This window comes from Branchiostoma floridae, chromosome 18 (assembly GCF_000003815.2).
Source record: "Branchiostoma floridae strain S238N-H82 chromosome 18, Bfl_VNyyK, whole genome shotgun sequence".
Taxonomy (NCBI): domain Eukaryota; kingdom Metazoa; phylum Chordata; class Leptocardii; order Amphioxiformes; family Branchiostomatidae; genus Branchiostoma; species Branchiostoma floridae.
In genome coordinates, this window is record NC_049996.1 from 10,882,487 (window position 1) to 10,905,504 (window position 23,018).

A 23,018-nucleotide genomic window follows, 5' to 3' on the forward strand; every position below is an offset into this window, starting at 1 on the left:
ACTGAAATTCAAAGTTTAAAAGATTCTGATAACCATTAAAACTTACAGCTTACTGATTAAGTACAACTTTCAAGACAAATCTTTACCTATGTGGAAAAAGTTTTGACCTAAGGACAAGAAATTTGTTTCTATATAATTCTACTTCAGCCAACTACCGATACAATAAGTTAGTACAAACAAACTCCAATTAACATCTTAAACTGCCAACATCTGTTAATGTCAGCATTCCATGCTGTTTGAATAGTAGTATTGCTGTCTAAATAGCAGAAGAAAGTGTCTGAATCAAAAGTGTCACCATTATGTAAACTACATGCCTAAAGCTTGTAGGCTCTTTGGTTACAGACAGAGGTTAGAGAATAGAATATCTGTCAGCTGGTGAGAGATAACCAAACACCTACTTCAACCTGATATTACAACAGCAAAGCACCTTTCATTTCATATGGCAATACATGGGCCCCCTTAAAATTATTATTACATGCATAGTAAAATGTACAATGTATGTAATCAGACATTTAGAGCTTCCATTTAGGACACTGGAAGTTAAGAATATACCTATTCAATATAAGGCATTTTTAAAGCAAAACAGTTTTACTGCATATTAGAAAAGAAGTTACAAGCATAACACTGATAACTTAAGGAAGAATGCTCTTTCAAAGGACAAAGTAAAAGATTGATTGTAACAGTTATTGTATATCAAGCAACAGGACTTATCTGAATGTACGCCAAAAAGTAGTTACTCAAGCAACTGGATATGGTTAAAAACCATATCCAGTTGCTTGAGTAACTACTTTTTGCCGTATCTTATTACCTGGATGTCTAACCTACATTGACTTATCTGAATGTAGTTATTACTTCTGATTTAAACATGCCATTGGTATCTTTAAACACTGAAAATGGCTTTCCAGAATTGCAATGACCCGACAGTGTGACCTTTGAACTTTATGGTCTGGAACCACCTGTTAAAGGTTGTCATGACAACCATTCTGTTGTCGAAAAATGTTTGGAAAAATTTCGCCTTCATAATTGATAAAACAAATTATGTTACTGAGGTACTAGTAAAAAAATGTGCCATAGCAAGTTAATATCATCAGTCATAAGTCATCACTGGGTGTTACTTAAGTTAACAAGTGTCATATTTCACTAGAAGAATGACGGATAAAATAACAACTGACTAATGCTATCTCCCTTGGATCTCAATCACACATACTTGCAGTTTCTTGGCTACAGATAATAGGGAGAAGCAAATACTCGTATACTAGAAGGTAACTGTACAGTTAGTTATGTGGGTTGTGGGGGGTAGCCGCAGGTGGCCTAGTGTTTGAAGAACCTGCTTGTAAAAACATCAATAACAATATTTGTGTCACTCAAACATTCCGATTTCTTACCAATCAAATCGCTGCAAACAAAGCTAAAATAACTATGCGAGGCACATGTAGGTACATGTATTAGATGAATTAAAGTTGCAATGTTGATAAAAACATATGCCATAAAAAAAACTTACTGTGGTATAATAAAAGCTGAGGAGGAATGGAGTTCAGTTTGAATTTACTTCTATCTACTTGAAGGCTATTCCATCAGCAGTTGAGATAAGGGAAAACGTAGTTGCAATACATAACAGCACAACATCAGCACAGCATATAATCACACAGTATGTGAAACATATAATATGTACACATACATGTAATATCATAAGGCAGTTCAAATCTTTGAGGACTTCTTGAAAATATATTAATCATAATAAAAAAAATACAATGTATATCTATATGTACCAAGTACAACCTGCCTACATGGAAAACATTATATTCAATAACAACATATCTTCATGAAAAAGACTACACCAATTCAAAAAGTTCCTTCAAATCCCTCACCTAACAGAGAAGTTCCAGCTGTATCCTGATCAGAGAATCACACACCTGCTCCACATGCTCGTGGTCGGCACCTGCAATGTAGAATACCAGTATGGAATATGACATCAAAGTATGGAGCAGTCCACAGAGCTTATATGGAGGGGGTGGGTGGAAAAAAATGAGGACAATGTTGCTTTTTGCTTTTAGTCATACATGTACCGGAAGTGGTTGAATGGCATTCAAGACATTTTCTTCAGGAGGAAATCGAGTAAAAAGTATCGCCGGCATACTTCAACTTTCAAGACACTTTTTGTGCAACTTTTCATTTTTTCCAAGTTCACAGTACTCACCCTATAATATTTGAGGTCTACTGTTCAAATTTACACACTCAGTTGATTTACATGAAATGTCAGGCATTCACCCTCAAAGGATAAACAAGATGCAGGCAGATAGGAAAGTGTAATATATCACATAACCGCCAAGAAACTGCCCACAAAAACTATGTGTAAGACACAATCAGACCCCCCACTTGGCTAAACAATTCGTTATTACTGTTAAGGAACTAGGTAAGGTAGGTTTTCTCCAGCATTTATTTGTTAGTTTGTGAACTAGATTACTTTGTAGTTTGTACATAAGAAATTGGAAGAAAAGGCTGGCACATACAGTATTACAAAGTGTCCAGTAATTTTAGAACAGTGATATAATATTGTGTCTGCAGTAGTTTAAGAACAGTAGCTATGAAAACAAGACATGTACAATTCAGATATCTATACCTGTCGCTTGTCTATAGCAACTAAACTATGGGCAAATATCAGAAACCACAAGGTTTACAGCTCTTCTTATCACAACACCACCTGCATTGCTAGCATAGTGATAGCGCAATGGTAAATCATGATGTCTCACAGCGACAACAAGTAAACTGTTGGGTGGTAAATCATACTATTCATAGATTAAATTTTGAATAGCCTTTATTAAATGCTGTTTACAGTCAGTGGCTTTGTTATCTTAATAAAGATACAATCGTCAGTAACTGAATTCAAACTTAACTCCAAAAATGAATCTTCTGACATAAACACCTAGTATCTAAACCTCTTCAAAGATCAAAATGTGTATTCTATAATTACATGACAAGAAAGAATAACGAAAAACTAAATAAAATCATCTTTGTTTGTATTAGCTATACTGTTTAATTGAGGTTCTGGAAAATTTACTGGCCCTAAACATGTCAACTATGATATTTCTACCCCAGCAAGGACAAAATTACTCAAAAACAGTTATCACATAGCTGCATGCTTAAGCAATGGCTTTACAATCTAGTTGAGCTATGTAAATATTTGTCCCCTTTGATTAAACTCACAAGTGTCACACACAAACAAAAACATTTCATTAGACATTCAGTACTCACCTCAGAATGCTTGGCAACATCTCTTCCTGTCTTTTGTTGCACTGAAACCAATAATATTTTGAAAAATTCAAATATTTGAAGTCATCACTTCAAACTTTGGCAAATTTGTACATTAAAATCTTCCCAAAGAATTTCTTAACACTTGTAGACGTTTGCACAAGTACATGTAGAACTTACCTCATTTGTATTTCACCAAAATCTGTCACTTCCAGGGTAAAATTTCCTGATGAGTAAAACGTAGGACTTTCACTTTATCCTGTCCTGATTCCTCTTGTTGTCAGCAGCAGAAAAAAACATCCGTGGTTGTATATATACTAAATATTCTCACACCCAAATTTGAGCCCTTGCTTGGGACGGAGTTAGGCTTTTATCAAAAACTTCAGAAGCAATACACCAAGAGTCACATAACATGCATATATATCTACCAGCTACTTGGAGAGGGTGCAGTCTAAATTCATCACAATATACATTTTGTATATGGCATGTTTATAGTAAACAGCACATCACCACAAAAAGGTATAGCAGAGTTCACTAGCATGTACTATCATCATTTCATAGATGCTTGTTACCTCCAAGAACAATGGAGGTATTGTTTGGCAGGTGTCTGTGTGTGAGTCTGTCCGTCTGTGTTTCCAGATATTTGTGGTCAACATAACTTAAGAGGATCTGGATGGACAGTGACGGTATTTGGTATATGAGTAGTTCTTGGAAGACAAAGGCCAATCTAGATAGACCCTCAGTGGCTATCTTTTTTCACTGGGTGTAATTATAAGGTTTGATAGAACCTTGCTCTGTGTGATATTCAGTTGGAAAATGCTGTTGTGCTTCAACTTCTTTCCGTAATTAAAACCTCAATAAGGCTTTTTCTCTTTACAAAATATTAGGACAAGATTCAATATGTTCTTATAACTGGACTTTAATGCTGGTATTAGATGCTTTTAAGTGTAGTACCCGCTCAAGAAATTAACCTTGTCAAAGTCAGCATGTTGAAAAAGACTTTGTAGGCATGAATTGCCCATAGCACTGGATATCATTAATTTGTAGACACATTTCACTGTTGTGCATACTAAAGCAAACACACAGATTGCCTTGGATGTGAATCTTATACCAACGTATCTGTAACGGTGTTGATTCACATTTCACTGTTGAAACGTTGACTTGATTAAGTGTATATCCTCCCATGTAAATCAGTCTTTTTTTTTGCAGTCAAGGCAGTTCTTTGTCTAATACTGTCTGTTGTATTTTGGACACCATCCTACGCCCATAAAAGTCTTTGTACTCCACTGGAAGTTCATCCAAAGTTTTAAGGGCTCTGTCCAGTATCTGAAGCGCCCTTTGACCCGATAATAAGTCCTTGTTGCCATAGGGATCCTTGTTGTCATAGAAACCAGGATCTAGGTGTCTCCAAAAGATGTTGATGGCCACGCCAAAATCAAGAGAGACTACATTGTGGAACCACAAAGCTGGAAGAAAACACAACAATGTTGCATTGTACATATAACACTTTGCTACACTCAAAGTGAAAACCCTTTTGGAGCAGTTTGCATTTCAAGTAACTTTTTTGCATCAATTATAAGAATTTCCTTATCAGAAGTGTGAATATATTCAAAAATCACAAGAATCCAACAAGCCACATTACACACACACACACACACTTAATAATACACAAGGATTGCTATAGACTCAATACTCTAGTACATCCATAATACAATATCACAGCATAATGGCATAGACCAGAGAACAGCATAGATTTTACCATGCAAGGCCTTTGTGTTGTGGAAGATGACATAGTACACTCAATCTTGACCTTGGCTTTCCTTCTCTAAAGCAAAACAAAACAGAAAGTACCTGGTAGAAAGAGGATGTCCCCAGGCTGTAGAGTGCAGGTGTAGGGTCTGGCCTGGGAGAACTGGGGAAATCTCTCAAGGTCAGGGTTTTCAAGGTCAAGAACAGCGGACTTGTCACCTGTGAGAAAAACATCCAACAGCAATCAGCTGACTTCCAGTTTCTACCACACTATGGTGATACATGTATATGTCCTTTTCTGGAATATCATATGTTATCATTTCTAACATAGTAAATGGATTAATCACAATTCTCTTGTGACAATATCTTCCCAATATTCTGGCATTTTTTCCTTATTTATTTTCCTGGCAGCAGAATTTCTCACAAACCTTTGCCAATACTGCAATAATACAATTATTGCTTCACCAACATTTCTCATTTGTCAAAGACAACATCATCACTCTAGGATCTTCATTGTAACATTCAGACCCACCAGGTGAGACTGACAGGTCTGTATATGCATCTTACCTGTCAGGTACAGGTGTGTGGCGTCTCGTGGACTGAACAGCACAACTCTCTTCCGGCCGCTCACCTGGATAAGAAGGTTGTCCATAATCTGCAGGTGTCAGAGCAGATCATTTTAACTGCTGCAGTTTATCTTTCAAAAGAACGTTAAAGTTTACTTTGCAAACAAACATACATGTATTACCATTGGAGAAATTAAGTCAAGTCAAAGCCTTTATCATGTTTTGAAGGATAATATGTGATTAATGGAGATGTCTTGGCAATTTCATGCTACATGTACCAGCAGCTACATGAAGCTTAAATTGAACCATCAAATTTCATTCGCTTCCTCTACCCTACACCAACATACAGTACTAGTTGATTGCTCAGAGCAATGCTGCCATCTAGTGAAGTTCTTGGGTATGACATTATGCAGCATATGTACAAAATGTACCAGCAGCTACTGTATGAAGTTTAAATTTCACCATCAAATTTGTTTGACTTGCTCTAACCTATGTCAACATACTAGTAGCTAGCCCAGTGCAATGCTGCCATCTAGTTACAGTCACTGGTACTGCAAGCAAAAATATGCATTTCAAGTTGGCTTACCAAAACAAACTACTAGTACTAAGTAAGCCTGAGTACCATCCTCCATAGTGACCACTGGCTCAATACTTTCGCTTGCTAGAAAGAAAGTATTCAGCCAGCAGTCACTATGTACATACAGAGGATGGTACTCAGGCTAAAACAAGCTAGAAATGAATAATGAAATAATGAAATAAACATACATCATAATGCGTCCAAAGCTGCACACCGGGTGAGCCTATTCTGAACACACTGGAGAAGAACTGGGAGGGAGCAAAGAACTCTGGGAAGATGATGTCATCTGCAAGTTCAGGAAACTGTGTCCTGATGTCTGCTATGTCCTTGGGAAAAAAGGGTTGAACAATTTTCACATTCTTGTGATATTTTCCTCTATTACCAGAACTATAAGACAGTATAACAAGTTATCTGAAATATCAATAAGTTCTTGCAACTTGCAGATACCTTTCTGTTCCTGTTAAATTCACTGAGGAGAAAACTCCAGTACCTTTCTTGGGTCTTCTCCCAATGAACGTAGATAATATTTTTCATCCTGTAAGACAAGCACAGATGCACTTAACAATTGCATAATGTTACAATGAATTGAATCCACCAAAATTCAATGATAGTACTGCCACATATATTGTCTTACAATAGAATTTATCTAACTAACCAACCAAAATCAAAAACAACTTACATTAGCACGAATGTCATCCTAGTTGGTTTATGGGGGTTCCCATACTCTTCTCTCACCAGTCCCAGTAAACTAACTAGGATGATACTCAGGCCAAACTTATATATGTAAGTTACATTCCTTGTATCAAATATTACAATTGTTCTATGTGCCTTATAATTTATAATATCTAAAGCATGGCTACATACCTGTGAATGGAAGAAATCTTTGTGTTTCTCTTCTGCAGCTCTTGTCACAAACTCATCAAATGGCAATGTTCTAAATGGGAAATTAAGTTATAATTACACATATTAATCATTATTCACTTCTAGCAACTTTTGTCAAAGAAAATTGGAATGTTTTGTGAAATCCCCCTCCCCAAAAAAAGAATAAGAGAGGACCCAAACATTGCATTCTTAAAAGTTGTGCTAGGGAGAATATATTACTGGTAGGCAAACAACTACAAACTCCTTTTGTCTTCGCTCCATTTCAAAAGGAAAAATATATATCATAATTTATACTACCTGTAAGCAAAGTTTTTGTTGATAAAGTCCATTTGTGCCGTGGGACAGACGTGGATTTTGACTTGTCTACTCCCACCCTTCTGAAAGAGGTAGTCTGTAGTCCAGAGGTTCACACAGGGACCGATGTCCACTCCACGTAATACAGCCGGCACTCTCTGAGAGGAACAATAAAAAATATCATACATTGAAATGCCATATTTGTAAAATAATGAATATGCTGCCAAAGAAAATTACTAATATCAGGATTCCAACAATAGAAGCAATTGCACCTACTACCAAAGCCATTGTATACATTTTGCAGTTATGTAGTGTAGAAATTATAATAAAATTTAATACTGTGTCATGCACTCTCCCTTCAGGCTTCAGTTTTTGTGGTCCCCTTTTTATGATAACAGTTACATGTATGGTTATCATATCATCTTTTTAAAGAAATTGTAGAAATACAGACAGACGGACTCAAACAAATACCGCGGGGTTAAGTGATAACTGATAAGATATCTTTAACTAACTTGTCACATTGACTTGCATGATACAATTCTCAATATTTTCAAATTTGGCACCAAATTGGCTTTAGTTCATGCAAGGAGGTTGAAAGAGGACAACCTCCTTGGTTCATGTGAAAAATAAACCAGTCTTCTCTGCAAACGATCCCTACCTTTGGATATATTTCGCTCAGAAAAAGTTCCTTGTTCACATCTTCATACAATGGCACCTTTCCATCCTTTTCCGAATCTCCCATCTTGGTTTTTTAGGTGAATTTTTACTGGCCTTCTGCAAAAAAGTGCGCGCTGTCGTCTGAAACTTCAGGTCAAAGTTGACATGAGGTTACATAAAGGTCATATATGAGAGTGCATCCAAACAGTGAGTATAATTGCTCGATATTTTCAATATTGTGAATAGTTGAAAGAATATAAAACTCTATTCTGCTTTAAATATTTTTATTCTACACTATATATGTCTTTTATAGCCAAAAACTATTTCTTTAAGTGGTTTATGTATGTTATTTCTTATTTCTAAGCGTTTTATTTTTTTCCATCATGGCTGCCGCCAGCGTTTTCGGACGCCGGATTTTCGGCTTCTGCAATTTATTACCTCAAAGCTGCCTTGTAACTTCACCTAGCAACGGCAGATCTTCACAACATATACTGCAGATATGTGGTAGATCCTTTTCGCAAGATCATCGGTATTCCAGAGCGATTAAATACCGCAGAACGTCCCAAATTTGTTGCCCTTCTCAGCCAGCAGTCTTCTCAGCTCGCCAATTTTCGTCGCCCGGATCAGAAGAAGGTATTTATTTTGTGTGATCAACATGTCGCAACAGTGCTTACATGCATCCAGTCTTCTACTTTATTGAATTTGCGAGGTTTCAGAGGAAAGTTTTCTTAATAAATGAAGATGTTGAGGCTCAAGAATTGCCCAGAAAAAAATAAGAACTCAAAGTGCCGTTTGTTGGCTTCTTGGGGAACCTCTGTGTCCTTGACCACTCGAAGTGGGCGTAACACTTTTGGTTCTGTTGTAACCAGGGTGGCAACTATGCTTATGATTGCAAAACTACAATGTACACCCATAAAAACTTTTACAGTACCACTTCAAGATGTACATCTAGCACTTGAGCTAAGAATGGTCTCCATGGCCTTTTTCCGTGAGGTGTAGCTATTTCGATTTATGATAATTAATATCAATAATTATGTGTCTGAGATTCACAATGTTGGGTCTTCCAGGTCCTCCCAAACCAGAGAAACCAGAAAAAAAACCCACACCGACAGTACAAGTGATCGGGGTCCCCAGTCCACTGAGATGGATCAGAAATAAGGTCTACTTCTGGCTCATACAGATCTACTTCGACCCAGAGTTCTCGTATGCAGGTTTCATATCAGGGGCAAAACAGGTAAGGGAATTTTGCATAACCAGTAAGCATTAAATTGCCTGAAGTCAACTTCCGTATTTCCTTTATTATTGCAAAACCTTAGATTCCCAGTGTACAATTATTGACATGTTTATCTTCCCTTTATACTTGCTTAGGCCCTGGTGGTTATCTCAGAGAAACTCTCACAGTGCAATTTTGAAGGGCTGGACCAGCTCATATCAAAAGAGGCAAGTTTGGACTCTCAGTTTGATGTGTGTGTAGTTTGTGCAATGATTCAGGTGTGCATGGCTGTTATACTGTCTATATAAATCTATAATTGTTATCTTACGTAGATACAATATGAACACAGATTTACCTCTCTCTGGCAGTACTATTTGTTGGTAAGATGTTTTATATTAATCAAGGGTCAAAGGGCTGTATCAACCTGTCATTCAATTTCAGACATATGGCGACAAACAATGGTATTCAGAAAAACAAAGGTGGTGGATGCCTGTTTATTCTATATTCATTTGGATGACATCTCAAAGGTTCGTGGAGTTCAATAATCTTTCAAGTGACATTGAAAAAAATATCATCAATTATGATGAAAAAATAATTTTTTTGTTGACTTCGATTCCACAGGCCTTACCCACAGTGAAAGACAAGTGCACATCCCTGTCCCTGAGTCAGAGGGAAGGTCTGAGGGTAGACAAGGAGGACATCATGATCACATTTCCTCAGGATGTCGCTATCTATTATGATGAAGGAGGTAGGATATTGTCTGTTTCACATAACCGGTAAACCACCTTAACTTTAAGCATAGCACACCACCATAGCACACACCATAGCAACTGTTGGTAACTCAACTTTCTGACGTTATTGGCATACAAACATATCCTCGTATGAAAAACCTGTCATCTCAGCTATCAAAAAGAAAAAGTGTCGCCAAGAATCTAATGGTAAATCTTCTGGTATTTGGCTTAATCAACCTTTTTCCTCTTGACCACAAAACTACCAGTGGGGGAACCCTTGTGCTAGGACAAAAATGTCCCAACTTTATATCCCCTGATAACCACACAAACTCAGCTTTTCGGCCCTAATCAGAAAGTAAAAACCCTCCCCTGTCACATCCTCCTAAAAAAACTGCAAGCATTTCTACCCATTTCACCAGGAAAAAAATCTTTGAAGTTTTAGACCCGGAAGTACATTCGACCACCATCAATTTGCATGGAAGATGGCTGGCAGATCCCCTCATTCTATGACATGACCTCAGCATCTGTTTGTCCCCCTGTCCAGGCCGTAAGTTTGTGGACGTGATGGTGAGGTTCTGGTTCCTGAGTAAGGCCAGGTGGCACCCCATGGAAGACGACCCAGAAGGGATAAAGATATTCAAGGTTCCCAGAATAGATGGGATGGAGGGCAGAGAGGAGGACAAAAAGATTCTCACCTGTAACTATGAGTAAGTCTTTCCAGTCATGTATCTCACTTTGGATCTTGGAGTTTTCTTTTGCACAACTTTGTTTCTTTGGTCGTTTGGTTGTTTTATAACCTGTAAACCACCTGTACAAAACTGGTGTGTATGCAGACAGACAAACAAAACCTGTAAATTTGTCTGTCTCCTGCATAACACACCAGTCTTCTACAGTAAGTACAATCTGCATAAGAGTGGACTGTAAGGTTCTATTTATTCAAGCTGGAATTGACCCCTAGTCCCAAACTCTGGATAACTGTGGCAGGTTCTTTACATGGTGCTTTAGGTTGGTAGTTTGTCTCCTGCCTTCCTTGGAGCTTGATTGTTTTCAATTTTGATACCCTAAACCCTGTCTTCTTTCCCCCTAGGTTCCATCGAGAGTTCACCCCAGGAGTGACAGCAGATTGGACAGTAACCAAAGTACAGCACTGGAAGCTTCTAGAATAAGTCTTAGCTTGGTTTTAGTCATGTAGTTCTTAGCACCATCTCATATGCATTCTCATAACACTGGTCTAGTGTGGAAAAACTCTTGGAATTTGGAATCTCCAGCAAATTTGTACAAAGTCAAATGCATCTACGTTTGAACACTGTGAGTTTGTGCCATATTGAAATTTACTTTACATGTAGCCATGAACATGGAAAAAAATTGAAAACGTACCATGTGACTTCCTTAAGTCAGGGTCAAACTCAAAAGTGACTCACACTCGCTCACTCACACTCACTCCGTGACAGATTTGTGTATATTCCTCAAAAAGCTGTTTGGAACAAGACTACTACAAACAAGTGTTAACAGTGACACTCTCCCACATTTACAGTAATTATTTCACAATTTGTCTGCATCATATTTGAGATGATGTTGAAAGGTTTACTCCCCTTTCATTCTAGTTTCAATGAAAATGATCAGAGAAATACATTGTAGCTCCAATGTCTTGCCACAAATACATTTATGTCAATACTGAGTCTTGATTAACATCCGTCTAGCTTCATGGTTGCCTCTGCTATAGTTAGTAAGACTAAGAGTGTTTGGGAGCTACAACGTCCGTGTTTGAGAACGACTGCCACTCAGTGTCCTGACTACTGGTTACCTACTGGGTAATAGTGGTACTCTTGGGTTAGCCTGAAGTTGGTACATGTATATGTATATTTTCAGACAAATGGTAGCTATTTTGTTGCTTATTATTATTGCAACACTTCCTGTTATAAAGTTGAAATTCGATACAATAAAGGTAGAAAAATATCTTTAAGTTAGTACTTTCTGGTTTACAATGTTGTTGGATGCCTGTGACCCAACCATTTATCCATATAAGTTATCAGCTGGAAATCTCAGGAAGAAAAATTTTCACTTCATGTTCAACAGACTGATCCTAAATATCTTTCAATGAATGCGTTAACCATCCTTGCCACTAGAAGGCACTGTTGCTGGAAATGGGTGCGCCACCAGTCCTTAATCTACCTAAGGTTATTTTTCAGGTAAGACTTTTTCCACTCGTTGTATTGGGAAATACTGCTGCTGAGCTGCAGGGAATAGTCCAGTGACTTGCCGCTTTCCTCAAATGCCTGTCCTGGTACCAGGTTACGGAACCACCACAAGGCTTGGTCGGCGGTGGTGTTCGTCGGAGGGACTCCGCGAGGGACTTTGTTGATCTCGTCCGGTACGGAGGCCGTGGAGTGGCAGGAGGTGCAGCAGGACTTGAAGTTGTCCACCGGTCCGTTCGCCCGGCCCAGCCAACCCAGGTACGGGCGGGAGGCTGGAAGGAACAGCTATGATATTAAAGGACAACACAATATGGAAAAAAATAACCCAGGACTCGAGTTCCCAGCAGACTCACCCTGCTGTATATCAAGTTCCCCAGAGTAGAACACTCTTCAGACATGCTTCCCACATACAGTCTGAGAATGGTACAACCTCCCTGTAGAGGTTGCCTTTTTTTTACCATCTCTGGAAACATTGAGTCTAACATTAAGGCTTACGTCTAACTCCAGCTGGCAACAAGCTTTCCCAACAAAGCCTATAAAAGGTAGCAGAGTCTTCAATAAGATGAAAGCTGCTGCCTTTATTGGAAGAAGGGTCGAAGCAAAAATTACAGTAAACAGAATAGATCCAGTGAATGGCATATTTTGTTGTGCGTTTTTACCATATTGCTATCTCACTGCTTCTGCTGTTGGTTTCCCATGTAAAAGAATGCCATTTGTCATGAAACCTTCTAACGTACCCTTTGTGACCACTAAAAAGGGAGATATAAAGAGGTGTTATTCACCAGATACTATCCCCAATTCCTTGAGCCGCGGGTTGTTCCATGTCTGTACGGGCCTGGCGCCCTCCTGGTACCGCTGCAGAGTCAGGTCCGGATCGTTCCCCCACTGCAGACACACGGGCACCAGTCTCCGCCAGGGGGCGTCACTGCACCGGGAGCTGTGGTACACAAATGTGCCGAACACCCAACCTGAAAGGTAATAACAATCAGTCATCAATCAGTCATCATTCTACCTTTTTTTTAAAGTTCGAAGTAACTTACATAACTACAAACTATTGCAGGCAATGTGTATGCCAAAAAAAAAAATGTGGCGTTGCAACTTGGTCCTTTCCTCACCTATGTCGGCCCTGTCGTCTCTGATGGCGACGTCCATCTGGATCAGTCTCGTCTCCACGGGCGGACCCCTGTCTCCGGGCTCTCGCGGGGTTTTAGCGATCGCCGCTTTCCAGATCGGACTGCCTTTAAGGTAGGGAACTTCCTCCTCCGTCGCCTGTGTGAATAACGGTTTAAACCCCACCGTGCCCTCTGGGAAGGCGACGCCGTCCTGTGCAGGTTGCCAGGGCAGGGACCAGACTCGGCCGACGGCGTACGCTCCCGGAGAGTTGTAGAAGGCGACCGCCCAGTTCTGCACCTCTCTCTGCTGCGAGTCCGACAACATCCCCTGTTTGGACGATTTCTCCATGGTCATGCCGTGGATGGGCTCCCGTCCTGTGGGCTGGGAGGACATCCACGGGACATGGTACCAGTCACGGATCTGGTTCTGTTCCACCTGTACACAAATAACAACAACAACAACAAACAAGTTTGTACATCCACGGGACATGGTACCAGTCACGGGTCTGGTTCTGTTCCACCTGTACAAAAATAACAATAACAACAACAAACAAGTTGGTACTCCCACGGGACATGGTACCAGTCACGGGTCTGGTTCTGTTCCACTTGTACAAAAATAACAATAACAACAACAAACAAGTTGGTACTCCCACGGGACATGGTACCAGTCACGGGTCTGGTTCTGTTCCACCTGTACAAAATAACAACAACAACAACAAACAAGTTGGTACATCCACGGGACATGGTACCAGTCACGGGTCTGGTTCTGTTCCACCTGTACACAAATAACAACAACAAACAAGTTGGTACATCCACGGGACATGGTACCAGTCACGGGTCTGGTTCTGTTCCACCTGTACAAAAATAACAACAACAACAAACACGTTGGTACATCCACGGGACATGGCACCAGTCACGGGTCTGGTTCTGTTCCACCTGTACACAAATAACAACAACAAACAAGTTGGTACATCCACGGGACATGGTACCAGTCACGGGTCTGGTTCTGTTTCACCTGTACAAAAATAACAATAACAACAACAAACAAGTTGGTACATCCACGGGACATGGTACCAGTCACGGGTCTGGTTCTGTTTCACCTGTACAAAAATAACAACAACAAACACGTTGGTACATCCACGGGACATGGTACCAGTCACAGGTCTGGTTCTGTTCCACCTGTACAAAATAACAACAACAACAAACAAGTTGGTACATCCACGGGACATGGTACCAGTCACAGGTCTGGTTCTGTTCCACCTGTACAAAATAACAACAACAACAAACAAGTTGGTACATCCACGGGACATGGTACCAGTCACGGGTCTGGTTCTGTTTCACCTGTACAAAAATAACAACAACAAACACGTTGGTACATCCACGGGACATGGTACCAGTCACAGGTCTGGTTCTGTTCCACCTGTACAAAAATAACAACAACAACAAACACGTTGGTACATCCACGGGACATGGCACCAGTCACGGGTCTGGTTCTGTTCCACCTGTACACAAATAACAACAACAAACACGTTGGTACATCCACGGGACATGGTACAAGTCACGGGTCTGGTTCTGTTCCACCTGTACAAAAATAACAACAACAACAATAAACAAGTTGGTACATCCACGGGGCATGGTACAAGCCACGGGTCTGGTTCTGTTCCACCTGTACAAAAATAACAAAAAACAAAAAAAACATTTGGTACATCCACGGGACATGGTACCAGTCACGCGTCTGGTTCTGTTCCACCTGTACAAAAATAACTTCAAACAATTTGGCACAGTTACAAACTATGTTTTAGTAAGTGCCGTATACCTGCCTAACATAACAAGAAACAGCTTCGACAATACCTATTAGTGTTGTCGACGAACCCAGAAAAATGTTCTTGAATTCGAAAATGTGTCTTGTGCGACGCATGAAGTTACATAATATAAATATATATTGCATATGGTATGGCGTGTCTGCGAGACAGGTGTGTGTTGTATTGTAATTGACCTATACTCAAACCTACCCTGAAGTCGCACTCAACATTCCCCTCCAAACAGTAGTCCCGAACCGTCCGCAGGTATCTCTCCGGCTCCGTCCTGAAGTCTATGTCCAGCCAGGGGAAAGCCTCGTTCCCTGGGTTAACGCTCCTGGGGAAGTCGAGTCGAGGTTTGAAGACGGGCCCGTCGTAATCAGCAGGTGGAGGGTTGTAAGACGGGCGGGAGAATTCGCACCGGGCAGCGGCCCGAAACTTGGCGGCCTGCCGTCCCCGGTGCCCCGCCACAACACCGACCACCGCGGCTCCGGTAAAAGCAACTACACGACTAAAACTGCCAGAAATCATCTTAATGGCAAGAGCGCGATTTCTAACTGCGCAGTTTTAAAGGCAATAAAAGGCTAGCATGCATTGGGAAATCACCTTGCCACATTGCCAAGTTACGTCATCGAAACTCACATTTGAAAATTATGTGGTTTTCATACGCATCTTCAATTGATATTCTAGTCTCGATAATGACTTCAATGTGCCTTTCATCAGTTGTTGGCAATTTGTTTATACATTTTCGAACCTCGCAGGAAATGTTGACAAGCGGAATAGCAACAGTAGTGCTTGGACTGGTCTGATTTCCCCCTATATAAACCAGGTGAAAGTCTATTGTTTATTCACGACCACCGTTACCATTGTTGACAGGTCAGAGCCAGGGTGAAACTAGTTTCGATGCGTCATATATATGTTTCTAAACGTGGAGATGTCCCCTGAGTACTGTTTCTACATTTTAGATGTACGAAAGGATATTTTTGCCTCAAATTTTTCATTAATTTTAAAAGTCCCAAATCTCAAAGGATCCCAAGTCAATGACTGGGGCGTGATCTAGCAAAACATCATGCAGGAGAATACTATATAATACTATACAAGTAAAATTATACGTCCTAAAATTATACAACGCGGGCTACGTGTTAGATAACTATCGGGGCCTGGACCCAGTGCCGAAGTGTCCTCGGCTTGGGGCCGAAATGTCCTGATTGGCAGGGGGCCGAAGTGTCCATGTGCCGAAGTGTTCGACATTCGTAGGGGGCTAACTAAGCATATAAACTGTACCGACGAGTAGGACTGGTAAAGTAGTATCAGTCCAGCCTTATTTCTTTATTTTGCTCCAAGGAAGTTTGCCCCAGGCTGCGTACATTGTACCTAGGCGCGATTCTAAAATCTGACACACCACATATCCTCCTTTACAAAAGTAATAACAGACCCAGGATGGGTTACTACGATTTTATATCACATTCTAATCGCTTTTGAATTCATTGTTTACATTCACAATGGACCTAGAGCCGATATTGATTGACACGTAATTTTTTTTAAAATTTGTCACATTCAAAAATACTATAACGTTCAACTATTAGATAATGGAATTTCTTAGTTTGTAATTTGAGTATGGCAAGTCTACTAGTAGTTTTTAACTACGGTTGTCGAGTGACCTGCAGTAACCAAAGTATAGCACTGGAACTTTCAGAGTAAGTCTTAGTGCTATAGTTATTAGCACCATTTTATGCGCATCCACATAATTATATATTGTTATAAGAGTCATAACACCGGTCAAATGTAAAAAGACACCTGTAATTTGGAATCTTACATGAAGTGAAAAAAATCTGCGTGCATATGCTTGACAAAAGAAAAGGATATCATGGTTTTGTGCCATGTTGATATTTACTGAACATAAATAATGCGTGAGTCTGACACTTCTCAGTATATATTCAAGGAGAAATGCAGAAGAACCACATACATGTAGGGCAGCCTAGGGGCATATTGGACAACTCGTTATGCATGTCCATATTGTTTCTCACTTCTTAAAAGTGTCACCAAAGGTCACGTTATCAACAAAGGTCACTTTAAAGGGACGTTAACCATACTGCGCAGGTAAAAATCCTGCTCTTACCGCTAAGATGATTTCTAGCAGTTTCAGTCGTGTAGTTGCTTTTACCGGAGCGGCGGGAGCGGTGGTCGGTGTGGTGGCGGGGCTCCGGGGACGGCAGGCCGCCGAGTTTCAGGCCGCTGCCCGGTGTGAATTCTACCGCCCATCTTACAACCCTCCACCTGCTGATTACGACGGGCCCGTCTTCAAACCTCGACTCGACTTCCCCAGGAGCGCTAACCCAGGGAACGAGGCTTTCCCCTGGCTGGACATAGACTTCAGGACGGAGCCGGAGAGATACCTGCGGAAGGTTCGCGACTACTGTTTGGAAGGGAATGTCGAGTGCGACTTCCGGGTATGTTTGACGCGAATTACATTATACGAAACACATCTGTCTCGCAGACACGCTATACCATATATTGATATATATAGACATTATCTAACTTCACGCCCGTCGCACAGAACTGGCACATTTTCGCATTCAAGAACATTTTTCTGATGCGCATGGTCGAAGCTGTTTCTTGTAAGGTTGCTATAATGTACTTAATGAATCATAGTTTGTACGTATACATTTGTACCAAGTTGTTTGTTGCTGTTGTTATTTGTGTACAGGTGGAACAGAATCAGACACGTGACTGGGACCATGCCCCGTGGATGTACCAACTTGTTTGTTGTTATTTTTGCACAGTGGAACAGAACCAGACCCGTGACTGGTACCATGTCCCGTGGATGTACCAACGTGTTTGTTGTTGTTATTTTTGTACAGGTGGAACAGAACCAGACCCGTGACTGGTGCCATGTCCCGTGGATGTACCAACGTGTTTGTTGTTGTTATTTTTGTACAGGTGGAACAGAACCAGACCCGTGAATGGTACCATGTACCGTGGATGTACCAACGTGTTTGTTGTTGTTGTTGTTGTTGTTATTTTTGTACAGGTGGAACAGAACCAGACCCGTGACTGGTACCATGTCCCGAGGATGTACCAACGTGTTTGTTGTTGTTGTTGTTATTATTTTTGTACAGGTGGAACAGAACCAGACCCGTGACTGGTACCATGTCCCGTGGATGTACCAACTTGTTTATTGTTGTTGTTGTTGTTATTATTTTTGTACAGGTAGAACAGAACCAGATCCGTGACTGGTACCATGTCCCGTGGATGTCCTCCCAGCCCACGGGACGGGAGCCCATCCACGGCATGACCATGGAGAAATCGTCCAAACAGGGGATGTTGTCGGACTCGCAGCAGAGAGAGGTGCAGAACTGGGCGGTTGCATTCTACAACTCTCCGGGAGCGTACGCCGTGGGCCGGGTCTGGTCCCTTCCCTGGCAACCTGCACAGGACGGCGCTGCCTTTCCAGAGGGAACTGTGATGCTTAAGCAGATATTCACACAGGCGACGGAGGAAGAAGTTCCCTACCTTAAAGGCAGTCCGGTCTGGAGGGCGGCGATCGCTAAAACCCCGCGAGAGCCCGGAGACAGGGGTCCGCCCGTGGAGACCAGACTGATCCAGATGGACGTCGCCATCAGAGACGACAGGGCCGGCATAGGTAAGGAAACGGCGAAGTTTCAACGCGACAAACGCACAAGTGCATACACATTGCCCCCAATACAAGATGTACAGGTTGCCAAGAAAGCAGTAGAACTAGAGAATGATGACACTTAGCATAGATTGTTTATTTTTTTTTAGGCTGGGTGTTCGGGACGTTTGTGTACCACAGCTCCCGGTGCAGTGACGCCCCCTGGCGGAGACTGGTGCCCGTGTGTCTGCAGTGGGGGAACGATCCGGACCTGACTCTGCAGCGGTACCAGGAGGGCGCCAGGCCCGTACAGACATGGAACAACCCGCGGCTCAAGGAATTGGGGATGATACCAGGTGAATAACACCTCTTTACTTCTTCCTACTTACTGGTCACAAAGGGTACGTTAGAAGTTTTGATGACAAATTGCTGTCATTATTATACACGATAAAAAAACAGTCATCTGAGCACAGAAGCAGTCAGAAAACAATACGTAACCTGGAAAAACTTAGAACACAATAAGAAGCACTTCATTATGTTTATTCCAGCTTCATTTATTCTTCTAAAGAATAAGGTCACGATCCTAGACCCGACGGCTGTCTCCATGGTTACTAGAGGTGATAAATTACATAATGATAATGCAGCCACTGACAGCTAGGAGAGAGCCGGAGTCGTTAGTAAGAATATTAAAAGAAGTAGTCTGTCAATTCATACTTGGGATATATAAACCTGCTCTCCAACGAAATCTCTTTAGTGTCACTGACGAAAAGTAGTGGACTCTACCTGAAACGTCTGACCGTTTCCCTAACCATATCCAGTTGCTTGAGTAATTGCTATTTGCCTAGACCACGTGGATGTAAAACACTATGTATTTGATTGCTAATGTTAGTCTCTAGTTGGACTTATCTTTACTTTGTAATTTTTGCAACGACCCCCATACTTTCCATCATGTGTTATCCTTATCATGCCTATTCTTTCCACAGCCTCCCGCCCGTACCTGGGTTGGCTGGGCCGGGCGAACGGACCGGTGGACAACTTCAAGTCCTGCTGCGCCTCTTGCCACTCCACAGCCTCCGTACCGGACAAGGACAACAAAGTCCCTCGCGGAGTCCCTCCGACGAACGCCACCGCCGACCAAGCCTTGTGGTGGTTCCGTAACCTGGCGCCCAGACAGGCCTTTGAGGAAAGCGGCAAGTCACTGGACTATTCCCTGCAGCTCAGCAGCAGTATCAAACATTACAATGGGTGGAAGAAGTCCTACCTGAAAAATACCCTCATAGGTAGACTAAAGGACTGGTGGCTGGAGGCACACCCATTTCCAGCAACAGCGTCTTCTGGTGGCCATGGCAAGGATGATAATGCATACATTAGAAAAGATTTGGGATAATACTCCTAAGTCATACGTTTGTTGTCATGTTAAGCAAACCAACTTCAGGATAAACATATCACAGACTAGCAAGTATTTAGATCTAGACTATCTAATAGTTGAATTTTTGTTTGCATATGACAAATATAGAAAAGCAAGGTGGCAATCAATATCGGCTCTAAGTCAATTTTGGATTTTAACAATGAATTGAAAAGGTGTGATTGAAAGGTAATAGAAAAATAAGAAAGGTAAACATGGTAAAGGAAATACTGTTTGTGGTGTGTCAGCTGTCTGCTTTCACAATCGCACCTACGGGTACAGTCAGAACAGACTAATGCTATCTGTATCTGTCTAGGATCGATCTCATGGTACTTAACAGTTTTCACGATTGGTAACAATGTTAGTATCAGGATACATAAGGCGTACGTATAAGCACAGCTGAAGGAAAGACACAAACAGCTATATCACGCCCCAGTTCTTGACTTCCTGTACAATCTTCAGTAGTTCAGGTTGTTGACTGGGGAGAAGCCCCGAAGCAGTGTTCACCCTTTCAAACACCCCGATCGCACAGTCAGCACGGAAGTCTGCTTTCAGCTGATCCAGTGTGTACAGCTGTAGACCTGCAGATTCTGTACGGAAACAAGATATGTATTTTTACAATTGGATATATATATATATATATATATATATATATATATATATATATATATATATATATATATATATACAAACATAAGTTGTTTGTTTGCGACACTATGTAAATAACAGTTAACTCTTTGTAATTTTTGTTGTCTTTGTAGTTTTTTTTTAAATCTCTGTACGGTGTCTGCTTTTATGGACCATGGGCCTGACGCAAACAAATAAATATATATATAACGTTATATATATATATATATATATATATATATATATAGTAGTACACAGTAGAGATTGGAATCGATGAGATTTTGGAATTCTGATTTCCAGATTCTCCTAGGAGAGATTGGAATTCTAATGTTTCCTAGGGGAGACTGGAAATCGACCAGAATATTCTGTCGGACTTCCAATCTGTCCTGGGGCAATAAGAGATTCTCTTAGTACACACTGGGATCCACATTATTCCCTCTTCAGCGCAGTCGAGTGTTCTGGGATATACTTCTAGAGGTGACATCAAATGTTTAGTTACAAATAAGCATCTAGGAAACTGATAAAAAAAGTCGACACTCACTCTTTTCTCCCAATGTCTTCTGAAGTTCTTTGTGATAATGTTCCAAGATGACGTCTCGTTGGTTGTGGAAAATGTCCCAACTTTGGTACATGAAGAGGACAACCAGATCAAAGGTCGGTGTCCGGTAGGAAGGAGTCTGCCAGTCCACCAGTTTTACGTCTGTGGCTTTATTATCTTCGTACTGAGGAGGGGTGAAAGGCGTTAAATTGCATCATCTGCTAAGATGCCAATGAAAGCACAATACCTAGTCTTACCATATAGCGTCACTGGCTAACAACACCGCAGAACATAGAACGAAACAAAGTGTCCAGAATCACACAGTTCACTCCATCCAAAAACATTATTGTTATATTCTTTACATCACTAATGAGGGTCTGTATGCTCTTTTCCGTAAGGCGTAGGCAGGCCTTTTAATTTAGCGTAATTCGTAGGGAAGCTATTTTATTTCACGTAATTCGTAGTGAGGATGGAAAATTGACTGTAAAGCGTAGCCAGTGTATTTCACGTAAAGCGTAATCTAGCCTAAAAATATTTCACGTAAAGCGTAATCTAGCCTAAAAATTACCCGTAAATCGTAGCCTGGTCTCCCAAAATTCATAAGTCGAAGGGTAGTCTACCAGTGAATTTAGCCCCTCAAAACATGGGAAATTGCGTTTCAGATGATCAAGATTTCAAAATTTCCCTTGCAAATCCTTTCACATTCGGTCATCGACAAGCCAAAATATGTATCGGAGGCCTCGCCCTCACCTTTTGCCGTTAATAGGAATGTTATTGAAGGTAGCTAGATTAGTCTGGCAGCAAAATTTGCCTATCAAAATGCAGGAAATATCATCTTAGAGGTTCAAGATGTCAAAATTTCCATGGTCCTCCCGTTGCGCCGCCTACTTTCTTTGGCGCTCGAAATGCTGAAAATATGTTGGGGATGTGTCAAACTCAAAGACCTGTTTTGCTAATACAAATGTCATTGAAGTTAGCTTAGTCTGTTAGCAAATTTTTCCCATCAAAATGCAGGAAATATCATTTTAGAGGGTCAAGATTTCAAAATTCCCTTGCGCCGCATGGCGCCTTCGGCGCTCGAAATGCTGAAAATATGTTGGGGATGTTACGTGTCAACCTCAAACACCTTTTTTGCTGATAGAAATGTCATTAGATTTAGCTTTATATAATATCCATCAAATCAAAATTTTCTTAGAAAAACTCAGGACGCGGCGTTTCAGGGGGTCAGGATTTCAAAATTTTCCCGGATTTCCCTTGCGACGCCTCACCCCTTCGGCGCTCGACATGGCAAAAATAAGTTGTGTGGCGTCACCCTCAAAAGCTTACGCCAAATCCCTGGGAATCTTTGATTAGATATGCAATTTAACTTTTGTCTGCCAGCGAAAATTTGCCCTCAAAATGCAGGAAATAGTGTTTCAGAGAGTCAAAATTTAAATCTTCCCAGCGGAGCATGCCCCCGCCTCTGTCGAGTGTTGTCCAGAATTTTACGGTCAAAGGTGTTCCAGATGTTGCGGGTCCAATTATTGCAAAGTTACAAGCGAAGATATAATGACATCGTGGCTCGACATTTTCTTACAACAGAATTCGTTTGGTTTGATGTAGTCGGTAGAGTTCTATCCCTTCACTGTTGCAGGAGGCGTACGTATACTTCCGAAATAATCTATTTGTACACAGTCGTCGTGACAGAGGTGAGTCTGAACATGCAGGTAGTTTATGTGGTGGCGGTCATCTTCGGGCTGATGCTCAGTGTCAAACTCATCACCATGGGGATGGTGTAATCAGGTATAAACTATTATTTAGGTTTCTATACT

At 41.0% G+C, this 23,018-nt stretch overlaps 4 protein-coding genes and 1 long non-coding RNA gene across 6 annotated transcripts; 2 read left to right on the forward strand and 3 right to left on the reverse strand.

Annotated features, from left to right (window-relative positions):
* Window positions 1-4,148: 4,148 nt before the first annotated feature.
* On the reverse strand, window positions 4,149-8,160 carry LOC118405645 (tRNA wybutosine-synthesizing protein 5-like). Of its 2 annotated transcripts, none has more exons than XM_035805217.1 (8): window positions 7,976-8,160; window positions 7,321-7,475; window positions 7,006-7,075; window positions 6,632-6,676; window positions 6,330-6,467; window positions 5,566-5,629; window positions 5,101-5,217; window positions 4,149-4,715 (listed from the first exon to the last, which is right to left on the reverse strand). In XM_035805217.1, the coding sequence occupies exons 1-8, from the start codon at window positions 8,057-8,059 to the stop codon at window positions 4,459-4,461; spliced, it is 930 nt and encodes a 309-aa protein (XP_035661110.1). In that variant the 5' UTR covers window positions 8,060-8,160; the 3' UTR covers window positions 4,149-4,458. The 2 variants fall into 2 exon arrangements, with proteins under 2 accessions (XP_035661110.1, XP_035661109.1); XM_035805216.1 differs by having other exon boundaries at window positions 5,566-5,653.
* Window positions 8,161-8,334: 174 nt separating this feature from the next.
* Window positions 8,335-11,596, forward strand: LOC118405646 (m-AAA protease-interacting protein 1, mitochondrial-like). The gene is made up of 6 exons (XM_035805218.1): window positions 8,335-8,607; window positions 9,042-9,208; window positions 9,343-9,414; window positions 9,809-9,935; window positions 10,463-10,625; window positions 11,006-11,596. The coding sequence occupies exons 1-6, from the start codon at window positions 8,358-8,360 to the stop codon at window positions 11,082-11,084; spliced, it is 858 nt and encodes a 285-aa protein (XP_035661111.1). The 5' UTR covers window positions 8,335-8,357; the 3' UTR covers window positions 11,085-11,596.
* On the reverse strand, window positions 11,159-15,588 carry LOC118405644. Its single transcript, XM_035805215.1, has 4 exons — window positions 15,238-15,588; window positions 13,229-13,661; window positions 12,896-13,081; window positions 11,159-12,385 (listed from the first exon to the last, which is right to left on the reverse strand). Exons 1-4 carry the CDS (start codon window positions 15,553-15,555, stop codon window positions 12,087-12,089), a joined length of 1,236 nt encoding a protein of 411 aa, XP_035661108.1. The 5' UTR covers window positions 15,556-15,588; the 3' UTR covers window positions 11,159-12,086.
* Window positions 15,589-17,135: 1,547 nt separating this feature from the next.
* Window positions 17,136-20,830, forward strand: LOC118405643. The gene is made up of 4 exons (XM_035805214.1): window positions 17,136-17,474; window positions 18,235-18,667; window positions 18,808-18,993; window positions 19,621-20,830. The coding sequence occupies exons 1-4, from the start codon at window positions 17,151-17,153 to the stop codon at window positions 20,022-20,024; spliced, it is 1,347 nt and encodes a 448-aa protein (XP_035661107.1). The 5' UTR covers window positions 17,136-17,150; the 3' UTR covers window positions 20,025-20,830.
* On the reverse strand, window positions 20,134-21,387 carry LOC118405647. Its single transcript, XR_004829925.1, has 2 exons — window positions 21,211-21,387; window positions 20,134-20,632 (listed from the first exon to the last, which is right to left on the reverse strand). It is a non-coding gene; the product is annotated as an uncharacterized LOC118405647 (long non-coding RNA).
* Window positions 21,388-23,018: the final 1,631 nt, after the last annotated feature.